General features: G+C 31.4%; 2 protein-coding genes across 3 annotated transcripts; one reads left to right on the forward strand and one right to left on the reverse strand.

Annotated features, from left to right (window-relative positions):
• Positions 1 to 453: 453 nt before the first annotated feature.
• Positions 454 to 8077, reverse strand: LOC110997625 (E3 ubiquitin-protein transferase RMND5B). Its single transcript, XM_022265904.2, has 8 exons — positions 7775 to 8077; positions 7499 to 7591; positions 7112 to 7272; positions 5951 to 6157; positions 5492 to 5669; positions 4444 to 4628; positions 3122 to 3273; positions 454 to 2743 (listed from the first exon to the last, which is right to left on the reverse strand). Exons 1-8 carry the CDS (start codon positions 7908 to 7910, stop codon positions 2677 to 2679), a joined length of 1179 nt encoding a protein of 392 aa, XP_022121596.2. The 5' UTR covers positions 7911 to 8077; the 3' UTR covers positions 454 to 2676.
• Positions 8078 to 9083: 1006 nt separating this feature from the next.
• LOC110995087 (mitochondrial genome maintenance exonuclease 1) lies at positions 9084 to 14389 on the forward strand. Of its 2 annotated transcripts, none has more exons than XM_022262196.2 (5): positions 9084 to 9404; positions 9774 to 10232; positions 11525 to 11738; positions 12174 to 12516; positions 12798 to 14389. In XM_022262196.2, the coding sequence occupies exons 1-4, from the start codon at positions 9212 to 9214 to the stop codon at positions 12508 to 12510; spliced, it is 1203 nt and encodes a 400-aa protein (XP_022117888.2). In that variant the 5' UTR covers positions 9084 to 9211; the 3' UTR covers positions 12511 to 12516; positions 12798 to 14389. The 2 variants fall into 2 exon arrangements, with proteins under 2 accessions (XP_022117888.2, XP_022117807.2); XM_022262115.2 differs by having other exon boundaries at positions 9085 to 9404; positions 12795 to 14389.

A 14389-nucleotide genomic window follows, 5' to 3' on the forward strand; every position in this document is an offset into this window, starting at 1 on the left:
ATTAGTTGTAACTGTTAAGATAGGAAAATTTACTGGAAATAAATATTTGGATTAAGATGTATATCTCAGATAGTCAAAAATGGATTAAGATACGTTATTGGGTTTAGACGTTAGAGGAACAATACATTTTTGTGTCAAGTCCGAATAAAATGCAGCGATCTCGCTGTTGTGGAATGGTCAATATCAGGTGAGTCTCTCAAAAAAATTAGCGTCTGTATCTGATAAGGAAGTTTTATTCCAATTAATCAAAAACGTTTTCAAATGATTCGGGGTTTTTACTTAAAACGGGCATAAAGTTATTACTATTGCCATAAAATATAAATGATTCGTGGTACAAATAGGGTACTAATTTAACTTTCCTGTTGAACTTGGCTAGATACGCTGCCTAGAGCAAGCGAAGTGCCATGTGAACTGATGCCTACGCGACACAAGGTAATAATTAAAAGTCCAATACATAGTTCTAAATATGCTTTATTACAAAAGAACAATATTCTATAACCAGTCTATAATGCAATAGTTCTATGTTAATTTATAATTGCTCAATGCATAAAATCTCCTTTTTAGCTCTAACAATTCGGTCTATGACTCTATGAATTGAAACACCTGTTTCTCTTGAGATAGTCCTTCTTAAACGTACTATACTAGCCTTAAAGAGCCGGCTAACTAAACGGCGCCAGATAACTAGCTTGATTAGCTGTCATTTACCTAGCTGTTTAATCAACTGACTGAATATCTTTCAGGCCGATAGTTAAACGGCGCCGTTTAATTAAAAGGCTAGGCTGTAAATTGAACAGCTAATCAAACTAGTTCTCTGCGACATATGTAGTGGTATAACTGGTGACCAAGTTTTCATGAAGTCATTTAATATATAAATTGTAATTTATTCTAGTCAACTACATTTTTAATAAATATTATATTTGCCCGTTTGAACATAATTTTTCAGTAAACGCAGTTAAGTTCCGAATGCTTGCTTAGATTTAAAAACGATACGTTTATAAGTATTCATACTTGTCTAAACTATAACTATACCTAAATATAAATTATACAAAACCAATTATAGGAACAAACACAGAAATTGTGCAAAAACAAAGCAACGAAATTTTTCATACTTATTAATCAAATTTGTTTCACAAATAAATTCGTGTAAGATTTTAATGAGAATGAATGTAAATGGCGTATAATAAAATTCATCACAGATACGAGACATGTCGTTTGACAATCGAACGACGCCATTTTGTCTTTGATTTTAATTTATGAAACCCGCCAAATTAGTACAATACAAAATAGTATTAAAAAGTAAGTGTTAACGAATTTATTAGATTCTTTAAATCACTTAAAATATTTTAAATCATCTCGTTACACATTAGTAAACATTTACATAACTACATTTAAAGAGGAATATAAAGCTAATAGACCAAATCTATAACTTTAAATATTTCTGCTTATATTTCCTAATAAGTGATTTAGATTAAAAGGGTATTTATGTTATTAATATTTTTTGTCTCCTAGAATTTTATTAAATATTAATGCCGAATTTTCTTTTTTTGTTGTTAATATCAAAACTCTGTTTATATAATTTAAAATAAATATACATAATTAGTTGTGCTGAAACCTTTTTAGGTCTCAGATTTCTGTAAATGTTTCATGATCGTTTGTCAATCTAATAGGCAAGAAGTGAAGCCTTCTGTGCCTGACACTCGAATTTGGGTCTGTGGCTAGTCGGTGTCGTCGCAATGTTTTCCTTCACCGTTCCAGCGAGTGTTAAATTCGTTCGGGGACCTTGATTGGAACACCTCTAAGTGATTTTTGCAGCCTTGATTTTTTTTAAATTCTGTGTAATGTATTGAAATTCGTAAACAATCCGAACATTTTCTACTTTTCTATTGATTATTAGTGTGACATTCTGCATAGAAAATCGATTGTTTTTTTAGGATGAAAATCGATAAATAAAACAATCGATTTTTTTATATTTGTCGATTATTTCATATTTTTGAAATTTTTATGTTTTAGAATAATAATTAATAACAAAGCACTTTCACGCGCAGGAAACAGTTATTAAAAAAAACATTAATATACTAACCTTCGGGCGACGTAATCCTAAGTGATTATGTTGCATATTTTTTATTAAGAATTAAAAACATCAATTTCCATCTGAGGGAAATACAAACAAATTTTTAAAAATATATTTAATGTAATCATTAGTTTCATTATTTCCTCTAAAACAGAGGATCACGCTGAGGCTAAAAACGTAATATAAAGTTGAAGTCTTTTAATAATCGTATATTTGCTCACTGACAATTAATTTTTCATCAATATTAATCTAATACTAAAAAACTAAATCAGTCTTAATCTGTTTTTTTAAGGAAAACACTACTTAACAAATACGAACGTGTTGTCTCAATAAAATGTAGGAATAAATGTTGCTATATTCCTTTACCCTGCGGCATTACATGGCAACATTTTAATAGACGTCATAGACTGTTGTCATGACAGATTAAAATATAGTTATCTGTCAAGTTGACGATCCAAATGACAAGCATTCAAAATAACAATAACTGTAGTGTTTATATATTTAATTTTTGACACACATCAGTGGTTTATTCAAAACAGATAAACTGATTTAGTTTTAAGAAAATTTTATTTACAGACTTAATATTACAATAATCATGAAACAATTCAAGAGAAATAAATTTGTCTGGCTTCTGCTGGCGACTGTTCCATGGGACAATATGGGCATTTCAATCTGAAACAAAAATAAATGCTTTGGGGTTTTGGGGCGGAGACTTATGAGATGATGAGAGATTATGTACCTGTCTCATTTATAAATTTACTCAAACATTTAAGCTTTAAGTTGTTAAAGGTTAAATAAAGTTTATGAAAATGATGCCGTAATATTAGCGTGCTCTATAATTTTATATGGTTACAATATTACACTTTAATTAATTAAAATCAAAATGTTAGCGAAATTGCCTTATTGAGTCAATCTATTAGAACTCGTGCGTTATCGGCCTTTTGAAATTCTTGAAAAAACCTTAGTAATGTTTTTTTATAAAACCAAATTATACATATACCTACATTTTCTTTAAAATATATTTTTGTATGTGTGTTTGTTTATACTTACTTGACGCCCATAGCGAGTTTATTCAAAGCATCTCGTGATATGACGTGACCGCAGAGGAGTCTCATGGGCGGGTTCAGCTCAGAAGCCTGCTGTCGTAAGATCGGACACGCGAACACTGAATGATAGCCACCGCCATCTTCACCCAACTCCACCTGTAATTCCACTATCTTTAAACGAGCAATTCTTGTATATATATATATATATATATATATATATATATAATTGGAATCTCGGGATCGGCTCCAACGATTTTCATCAAAATTTAGTATACGGGGGGTTTCGGGGGCGATAAATCGATCTAGCTAGGAATAAATGATAGAAAATAACAAAAAGGTGGTGTTTGAGTAGTCCCAATTTAAACTGAAAAATGTATCTTCCTGACATCTATCGGCGAATAATAATACTATTTTTTGTTTAAATTGCTTTAACGACACAACAACACTAAAGCAATTCAGCATATATATTTTATACTGTTCATATTTCATCATTTTATTAGTATGTAATTCGTACTTAAATATAATTTCCAAAAAACACAATTTATAAAAAAATAAAAATACCGGCCATCCAGGTACAGGTACAGGTACATATATATCGTAAAGGCTAGTTGATCTAGTTCTTAGAGGAGGAAATTAAACGCTCCAATAATGACTTGATTCACTTCGCTAATTTTATGTAAACTAACTTCAAACTAGAATAAAGTAATTGCCCGTGCGCATGTGTTACAACCTCTTTTATAGAACAGGAGGCAAACGGGCAGGAGGCTCACCTGATGTTAAGTGATACCGCCGCCCATGGACACTCAATGACAGAGGGCTCGCGAGTGCGTTGCCAGCCTTTTAATATATATATAATATATTTCTTTTATAATCTATTCCCTAATCCAACCCGACCATCCCACTTTGGGCAGTTGTTCGAGTCAATTCGTAAACAACCGAATGAGCCAACTATTGCACATGCGCACTTGTCAGGCTTCGTTCATACAAATAAAACACATGAAATCTCACGCCAAAATCCATTTAGGTTTGTAGCGCAATTGGATTATTATTATTGTCTTACCAAATAATAACATTTAGTATTGATGACGTAAGTCTGACAAGCTGGTTTCACGAATTCTCCATAAAATGATTATTTATTTATTTATTTATCACTACATTTTTCTATATTAACAGTAATTACTAATACGATAGAATTCCAAAATCCCACACCAACTATTCTAGATAAAAAACATTAAAAAATTAAACTTATATTCCTAAATCTATCTATCCATAACTAACAATATAGCTAGCAACTCTTGTGAACTCAGAGATGAGTACTTCACTCACCTCCAGAGGCAGTTCATCGTCAGCCCAGGCTGCGATGACATTGGGGTGGCTCATCTTAGCTCGAATATCATGTAAGGCCGGTAGAACTCTTGCGCCGGCAACTACAGCCCCCGCCAAAGGAGACAACGCGGCCAATCGCAACACTGCGCACGATTCGCGAATGAACAACTCGGCTGCCTCTGAACCTATATCGATTTTGTTTAATTATGATCATCGTTAGACAATTGTCTAATAATAAATAATAAATAGTTGTATGGAGTAGGTCAAAGAACCACCATTAGTGAGCATACCAATGCTTAAAAGGCCGGCAACGCACTTGCAAGCTGTTAGGCCGTGAAATTTAAACGCATTAAAAAAAAGGATTTAATAAGAATAGCAGTTACAATACAAAAATTTATACAACCGCTCTCTACGAATGATGTGAGCAGACTGACTGAAATCACTAGAACGTAATCTTCTTTAAGTCTGCATTGATGATGCAGTTGAGTTACCAAGGCAAACAATCTAGGGATGTAACAGTCTTCTGGAAATGTGAGTGTCCATGGGCGGCGGTATCACTCAGTATAAGGTGAGGCCGTTGGCCTCCTATTACATAATATAATTAATATTATTTTGTGGAATTAATAAATAATGTAAATGCTACAGGTGCTTTAAGATGTAATGAAGAGCGTATCCCATGGATAATGGATACAGCTCCTTTTAAACATTTTAAATTAAAACATAGGTTAAAAATACTAAAAGTTTGTTAGTAAGTTCGTTATATTTTCATTTGAGAACTGGAATTAATTGTACGTCAATATTTCTTAAAACCTAAATAATACATTATACATATTTTGAATTTGTTTTGAAGATGGGCTCCAATTTAAATGATAACATATAACTGACCAAATTATTTTTATTCATATATATCACTTATGAACGTCAAAAGAAAAAATGCTAAATAGTTTCACTCACAGAATATTTGTTTTAAATTATTAAGTATATTTTCTTTTCTAAGGCAGTTTCGTTCCTTCCCACACAACTAAAACGTGCATAAATTTAAACTTACCAAGCGCCTTAGGATCCAACAGGTGCGCGTAGTTAGCGGGCGGAGTTGGCGCACCGGGCGTGCACCAAGCGAGCGCACAGACCGCGGCCTGCAATTGGCGTTCGTGGCGGGACGCGTACGCCGGGAACTCTTTGCGTACGTACTCTATCGCCGATACTACGCCCTGCTCGCGGGCAAGCTGAAAATCATTTCAAAGTGAAAAACACTGTCGGCAAGAATACACTATACTTTATATATTTTTTATGTTAATAAAAGACAATTCTACCTACTTTATATCAATACAGCATAACCCAAATCTTATCTGTCTGGTGTCTGACTTATTAGGGAGGCCTCAATCTGAATTCTATTTTATATAAAGATAAATAAATAATAAACTTTGAATTTTTTTTGAATTTGAATTTTGTGTTTTAAGATCCAGTAAGCTACCACTAAGCCAGTCGACTCAGGTACCGTAATCACCTTAAGGGCCTTCATCCTGTGCAGGGTAAAGGGCAGCGGTGAATGTGCCAGTTCCTGCGCCCTTTTCTCTGCCCACTGCAATGCAGGCGCCGGGTCTCCGTCCGAAAGGGCAGCCGCACAGCGCTGTAGTTGCGCGAACGTACATGTACGCTCTACGGGCGGTATGTGCGCTTCGCCAACGAACACGTCGCCCACGTCTTCAAGACCCTTAATAAATACATACTCGTATTACACATTTCAATGAAACTTCATGAACAGATATGAATATGAATTTGATATTTTTATTTTAGATTGTATTTATTATTTGCAACAAAACTTTAACACAACTTTATTTACATAATTTAAATATACTGGGCAGATTTGTAAGTAAAAATTGGAGTACAAAAAAAAAATTTAAAAAAAATATTGACTATGTTAATAATGTATAACTGTGTTATTTGTAATCGACACATTCAAGATACACACTGGTGCTATGCCTACTGCAATGCATCAAGGATGCCGCGCTTTACCGATTGATGGCATTCAATCAGTTTAAGCCTGCTGAACCAAGCAAACCAAAAGGCCCATATGCTGTCAGAGTTAAATGACTGACAATATGCCTAGAAAAGAATAACTTCGGTTTCTTCTAAGTTTAAACCTCCAGGGCAGCATATTACTCATTAAAGCTGACGCTTTCTTCAGATTAGATCAGCCGCAGCAGAAAAAATCTACATCTCAATGACCTAAATACTAAAATATATTCTGTCATGTTTTTGAGTGGCGCACTGTTAAGCAACATGGTTTGAACTTTATTATTAAATGACTGAAATACTTATTTTATTGGTATTGCAATATGAGTCCATGGGCTGCTGAACTCTTTATGTATTTTTAAAAGCTCTTTAATGACAGCTACTGAAGTATCCTATTTTTTTATATAAAAAAAACATCTATCTAGAAAAAAAATTCTGACAAATTGCACAGGGCATCCTTATAGTCTTGTATTATAGATTGTTAATAAAATGAAACACTATATCTCTTTGTGGTTTCATTTGTGTCCTACATTTAAATGTCTATCTAGTATGTCTAGTATCTATAATATTATATATTTAGTCTTATTATAGACATGCTCCATGCCGGCAGTTAATGATAATTATTTTGGTATAAATTGTGTAACAAACTTACCTGTCTATACAAATGTTGTGCAATAGCCTGTTCCATAATAGGTCTATTAATTTCACTACAAAATGATTCAGCTTTTGGTGCAACAGCTGCATAATCCGCAATAAAGTGCCTGTCAATAGACTTTCCAACTCTGGATACTGTTGCATGAAGTTCACGATGCTCTTAAACAGAAATATTTTTTTTACCTATCTTGTGTTTAAATAAAAGGTTTAATAAAGAAATAAAGAGTACCCTAAAAACCCTGAAGGCTTACTGTTTCTTGAATAATACCAAATAAATATTAAACTATCATTCATTTTTTTTTATATTGTTTACTTGACCCAGAATTTATGAATGTGTCTTGCATAGCAGAAGTATGCTTTTCATAATAGATCTAGATTTAAGTACCTGTAGACATCTGGAATACTGTTTGCTTCAAAGTAGCTGCTAACTCACTAACCAATAATGCCTGATCTTCAGATAATTGTTCATTATCAGGCTCTGAAAACAAACAGAAGTAGATATAATCAAAAAAAGATCTAAAACTAATACTAAAATGAGGCTCATCATGATTTGTCAAAGATATACCTAGTCAGATCGTAAAGTAATCGAAACTGCTAGTTCATTTTCATGACGATACAATTACCTAAAGCTCATCATATGGAAGTAAAGGACAATACTTACGTTTAGCTATTTCCTGCTTTATATTTTCGACTTGAGTTATCAAATCCTGCAGGATTTTGTTCGTATGATCATGAATCCCTGTAAATTTTGTTGTTGCTTTGTCTAAATCCTGTTCTACGCCCAAGCATGAATCCATTGTTTTAAAAGACAAATTTATGTAACGAAGAGTTCTTATAAGTCCAGGATTTAAGATTATTAACAAAAACTTCTCAGAATCAGAAAATTATTAATTGCAAGTGTGTTTAATAACACTTTTTACAAATATTTCACATAGAACAAGAAAATACTAAATGACAACAGTCAAATTGCACAATTCATATGTCAAGTGTCAATCCAAAGTTTTTTTTATTATTATTAATTGTCAAATTTGAGTGGTTGTATACACTCCACTCCAGAGGTAAGGGGGGAAAAAAGCATTATATTTTAGCACCAAGTATTAATTTTGTGGAATTGCGTTAGCCGGCGCTGTAATCACCATCTGTTAATATAAATAAAACTCATTCCGTTATGTGTTTCACTGTAAACATTTAATTACTCATTTAGTCACTTTTCATCACAGCGTTAACAAAACCTTTAAAAAAAATATTAAACTATTTATAATTGTATTTTAGTACAATTATTCAACTAATTGAGCCAAAAATAGAAGTGGACATGTAACTCTAACTATCTTCTCTCTGACTAACAAAATTTAGTCTAAGAGCCAGCGTTCCGTTACGTCTTAAAAATTAATACGTACTTCTCACACAAATACAAAGAGTTATTAAATTATATAGATCAGATATTGGAAACAATAAGAAAAGATATAAGAAATAGTTCTTTTAAAGTCTTAACGAAGAAAATAAATTTAGTACTAAAGAAAGTATAAGATAAAAGAACTTCTTAATAAATTGGGTTTTTTCTGCTAATCCATATTACTCCAATTTAAAAATGACAAAACAAACAACTAATGGCACTATAACCTTTTTGGACAAGGCCTCAGATTTATATTCTATATCTATTTGTAAAATTTTGTTGTTCCTAATAGGCGGTAGTTTTCATCACTGTCCTTTAGCGACTAGATATTTTAAATTATACTAGTGGCTACCACATACCACCATGTTCATCGGATCAACATATTGCTTCGTTTGCTGTACATATTTTTAATCCGTATCTATTCTAGTTCCTGCTCTTAGGTCTGGGAACCGCATCTATATTGTATCTGTAAAATGTATGACTTCTTATGATAGCTATCTGTATTTTGCTTGCAAAAATTTAAGCAATTTTACCTTTGCCTTTCCCATTAGGGATAAATTGAAAAAAAAATTAAACAATTTTAAAATTAGTATTCCAATTTCCATTCCGTACATAAAAAAAATAATCAGATTTGTGTAATGTGTACTATTTTACACAAAATTTAGTATTTTGATTAATGATCCACTATCTTTGTTGGATAACATCATGCTAAGGCGAATTTCTAGAATTGGCTACAATACTTCTATTCAAAAGGAATTTATAAGACAAAAAATTGTTAGCCCTGCTTCCCTTTTAAATCCTGCTGATAAATTAAAACTATATAACAAGGAAAATAAAGAACTATTTGGTCCCTTGTTGGAAACGAATAAGCAGAAAAAAAGTAGATTGAAAAAAGAAGGTTAGTAGCTTTCACTTTCAACAAATTTCAAGGCTAAAAAGTTCTATTGGTTTTCGTTAAGTACAAAATCTCAAGTCAAATTCAATCGTACAAGAAACATTTAAAATATTTAATGTAAATTTTTAATACGACGTTGAGACTTCCATTTACGCGTGACATTCTGAATTATACAATTTATTTAATGTCTTAACATATTTGTTGATGTATGTAATTGATAATTCTCACAATTAATAAAGACACTCGCTTTTATCTCGTAACTACGCATTATTGCGTACATACTCGTGCCTGGTGTTTTTGCCAATATAAATAATCATATGACATTAGCGCCGTGCGATATACGCATCTACTATTTAAAATTATCTCTTGCAGCTAAAAATAGCGCACATCAAAACAGAACAAAAGTTCAGAGTGATAGTATGCAAAAGTTTTGCCATTCAGCAGCAAGAAGTCTTTTTAGCAGTGTGAGTTCATTCATTGCACCAGTCTACAATTCATCTGTGTTTCCAATTATAAATAAAAACAAGATGTACCAGAATACAAGAAATTTATTGAATGCTACTGGTGTGGTGTACAACATTGCTGTGAGAAACATTAAAACTTCATGTGTTGCAAATGCAACTAAAAGTTTTCCTGCTGAACCAGGATTTGCCAGTGAGGATAAAATTATTCAAATTAGGCAACATCAAAATGATTATACTAAACAATTCCCATCTGTTACTTTAATTCTTAACAAAACAATGACAGAGGAGTCAAGAAAAGCCTTAGAAAAATGGAAGAAGGAAAGGATTGAAGAAATGGGTCTTGAAGAGTTTAATAGGTATCATGAAGGTGAGTTTAATATGATCAATCCTTATTGTTTCAAAGTCAAATCTTAAGGAACCTGAAGCAAGACTTACTACTTTATTATATATTTGTATAAGTCAAACATTTAAATACAATCTAAAGAAAAAATAAAAATGTTGGAACTTCATATAAATCATCAAATGAAATAAATTATTGTATGTGATAATATTCTATAATTGTTTAGAAGCAATAAAAGGCAAGGTCATTGCTACATGAAGAAAAAGATAATCCACATACATTTTATTTGTATAAGATTCACAAAGTTCATGGACTTTGTCTGTTGTTTAATAAACATATTATATTGGTATAATATTAACACCTAGGTTAATATTAATAATGTTATAGTACTGTCATTGCTTTCTTAGTCAATCTCTATGACTCATTGTGATTGTGATCCAGATTGAATAATCAGCCATTATCCTGCCATAATGACATTAATTTTACTGTTTTTACACCTTTAAAAAAGTAAATTAAGTTTTACAGTCAATTATATCACATCATTTTCATGACATAGGAAGTTTTGTTTTAGAATGCTTCTATTTTATTGATTTTTGTACAGCTAACATGTCAGTTTATACTATCCATCTAGTAACTGTTCTTCCTGCTTGTTGTTTAGTGTGGTGGGAATGTATGTCAAAAACATTAGATTTCACATAAAGATGTCAGTCTTAGCCCTAGAGAATATGACTATATGTGTGGTTATTGCCATAACCATTGCCAGGGTTGTGTCTTAAAATGTTACATTTCAAAGTATTATATGTTTTTTTAAATGAAGTAAGTGAACTTTGAATAGTGAATGTACATTGAACTCATAAATATAAGTGGCTTATTGCAAGGTGACCTGGTAAACAAGCACAATATAGTATTATGTATTCAAGTTTCAGACTGATGCCAATTTAAATTCCAATTTTATGTTGTTTACTAAAACATTGTTGTGTGAACACAAAATACACACAGAATTCTGTAGTGGTTATTGTATATATGGAATTTATTGTATTCGAAGTGGGAACCTTGACTTTCTTTGGAAAAGGTTATTATATCAATAATTAGTCTCAGTATCAGACCTAAAAACAGGATGGAATTGTTGTATTACAGCTAAAATTAGTTTCTTCACGCCGAATCCTATATAACATATTAGAATATTATACTAAATAGAATTATATAAAAAAATATCTGTACATAAAACCTGTTAACAAAAGCAAATACAGAAATATGTATATTATACTATAAAATATCAAAATAGGTGCATGTCTATAATTATGATTTCTATGTTCCAGCACAAATGGCAGTTGGTACAAAGTTCCACAGTACACTAAAGAACTATTTTACTCAGCCGCAAACACAATTACGAATTGAAAAAGATGTAGAAGGGGTTTGGGTGTCTGTAGCAGAGGTATTGAAACATATATCTTCACCTAAGGCAATTGAGTCAAATGTTGTACATCCCGTACTGAAATATAGAGGGGTGTTTGATGCCATTGCTGATTATGAGTGAGTAAATATATCATATTTAAAAAAAATAATTTAACCCTTTTGATTTAGACTGAATTGCTGAAAGTTTTGTAATCTGGTTCTGTATTCTGGTTTTAACTTGCAGCCACAACTTAAAACCAGAAATATTTATATTAAATTCAATATGTAACTTGTATTTAAGATGTATAAACTGAAAAGACAATTTAATAAGAAGTCATTGGTTATTGTCCAATAAAAAATTGCATTGTTGAAAAAAGAAACACAAATTTTACCAGTAATTTCTTTTGTGTATCTTTTTTAGGTATATTTTTAAATATCAGTGTATACCCCCATATGGATCACATCGGTCGTTCTCAATATGGGAAATGAAATTTATATTTCATACATGATTGGGCATATGCAGACTACTAAAATTATATTATACATAGCATTTTTCTTTTAATTTTTTTCCAGAGATAAACCAACACTTATTGAATGGAAGAAATCAGACAAACCTCGAAAATCCATAGCCCTAACATATGACAATCCTGTCCAACTAGCGGCTTACTTTGGAGCTGTGTGTAATGACCTTAACTACAAACATTTGAATGTACGAGATGCTTTGTTGGTCATAGCCTACACTGATGGTTCTAAAGCAGATTTTTACCATTTACACACAGATAAATTAAGAGAGCACTGGGCACAATGGTTGATAAGATTAGAAGAATATATGAAGAAGTTTAATGATGAATCTGAAAAGCAACTGAAGGGTGGTAAACGCCTGTTTGAGACGGAGATCGGGAATCTCTAAAGAGTGGTAAGTGCTATAATCATATTGATTTTAATTTGACTCTCTGATGTTTGTTAATTAAATTACTCTCCTCTTGTGTTAAATAAATAGTTTAATTAAACAATAATATAGTAACTGTATAGTTTCCATTACAATATAATTGTCTTTAAGAAGCTTTTGCTACATGCGATTGCACGTGACATTAAACTGTCAAAAACTGACAAAATAAAAAAACGTCAAATACGTGTTGTCATATTCGCGATAAGGTTATACTGAAAATGCCAAAACTTCTTAATCTGTTTCAGAAGGGAATACCAGGAGAATCATCATTATGTATGATTCTTATGAGTCTCAGTCCTAAATCTCAATCACAGAATAATAATCTGTTCAATTATATAACAATGATGTATGTAGTTCATTTTATTTTGTTATTAACTATTATGGTTCAGCAGTTTACGAAACAAATGATCATGTATTTACGGTTAATTCCAAGTACAAATTCTGTAATGATTTTTTTTAACTAAATATTTATAATACAGTAGACAAAAGACATAAGGATTAAAATTGTTGAAAGTTTTACTCATATACACTGCATAGCACGGATTGATTTAATATTCTTTATTCTATAAATTTAAATGACAGTTCACTGCCCTAAGCCCATGGGCATAGTGACAGACAAATTTTGGTCAAAAAGTAATTTTATGTAATCTCATGTTAACCATTTACAAGTGTAATAAAAATGATACTGAATATATTGTTTAATCCTTTATGGAGGCCGCTAAACCTCATTGAAGTTGGATTGGTCGAGGGTGGCGTATCAATTGGAAGACTGGCTATTTATGATTAGGATGATGGTTGACTTATTCTATATTTTATTATTTTTTATTGTCTATTATTTGTGTTGCTTAGAACTAGTTTTTTACTTTTTTGTACATAATTTAAAATTATGTACAAAAAAGTTGATTTATTATGTCCAAGATATTATGGACCTTAAAATAGTCATTTGTATTGGATTTGTACCGTAATCGCTTTAATATAAAATATATGGTTATATGATGTAAACTGTACATATAAGAAATATATTATAATATATATAATTGAGAAATAATAATGGCACTACTGTTATATTCTATGTTATGGCTACAGTTTGTGTTCTATAACAAAATTCAAATATTGTAGCATGAGGGAGTGTCACTTTGTTTGATGTTTGTAACATCTGTCAAAAGTTTGTCGCTACATTCGGTATTCGCGCCAAAATGTTAATGTAGAATGGCAATTACAATTTTTTGTTGGGATTTATTATTTTATTACTTTAGAGTACTTAATTCTTAATATATTTTTTTACTCCTTTTAGTTTGCAAAGATTTTAAGCCAAATTAGTATGTAAATAAGCTAAGTTTTTGCCAACTTCATTTAGAGAATCAGTTTATGTAATCGGAATTAATATCCAAGGACCGATAACATCAAAGAGATTGAGAAGCGAGACTTACCGCTAAGTATTACTCCCACACGTCTGAAATGTACTAAATTTGGACATACAAGAGTCGAGTCTCATTTGTGAATGTAGACATAGACATATTATTTAAATATGAACACCATTTTTAATTCATTGGATTTCTATAGACTCAACTTCACTTGAGGTACATCTGAAATAAACTTGTCTCTAGTCTCTTCATAACCATAAATTAAGATTCATGCATAAGTTTAAGTACGAAAAATTCTTCTATCTGTTTAAATAATATTTAAGTTTGATACATTTTGACAGATATGAGGATTGTCAATTAAATTGTCTGTAAATTTTAGCCGTACAGTTTAGTTAATTTTGACATTTGAAAGCATTTAAGATTTAGCTGTTACATTTAAGTTACGCCATTTTTGTTTAATAAACTGTTTTAATACA

This window comes from Pieris rapae, chromosome 19 (genome assembly GCF_905147795.1).
Source record: "Pieris rapae chromosome 19, ilPieRapa1.1, whole genome shotgun sequence".
Classification (NCBI taxonomy): domain Eukaryota; kingdom Metazoa; phylum Arthropoda; class Insecta; order Lepidoptera; family Pieridae; genus Pieris; species Pieris rapae.

What these genes read in the sequence shown, in the direction of transcription:
- LOC110997625 (XM_022265904.2), bottom strand. Translation starts at nt 7,910, where the DNA reads ATGGATTCATGCTTGGGCGTAGAACAGGATTTAGACAAAGCAACAACA. An exon ending in ACAGGATGAAGGCCCTTAAG is followed by an intron (nt 5,670 to 5,950) that starts GTGATTACGGTA and finishes AATGATTTTCAG; the next exon opens with CTTGCCCGCGAGCAGGGCGT. An exon ending in GTTGGATCCTAAGGCGCTTG is followed by an intron (nt 4,629 to 5,491) that starts GTAAGTTTAAAT and finishes AAATCGATATAG; the next exon opens with GTTCAGAGGCAGCCGAGTTG.
- LOC110995087 (XM_022262196.2), top strand. Translation starts at nt 9,212, where the DNA reads ATGCTAAGGCGAATTTCTAGAATTGGCTACAATACTTCTATTCAAAAG. An exon ending in GTTTAATAGGTATCATGAAG is followed by an intron (nt 10,233 to 11,524) that starts GTGAGTTTAATA and finishes TCTATGTTCCAG; the next exon opens with CACAAATGGCAGTTGGTACA. An exon ending in GATGCCATTGCTGATTATGA is followed by an intron (nt 11,739 to 12,173) that starts GTGAGTAAATAT and finishes ATTTTTTTCCAG; the next exon opens with AGATAAACCAACACTTATTG.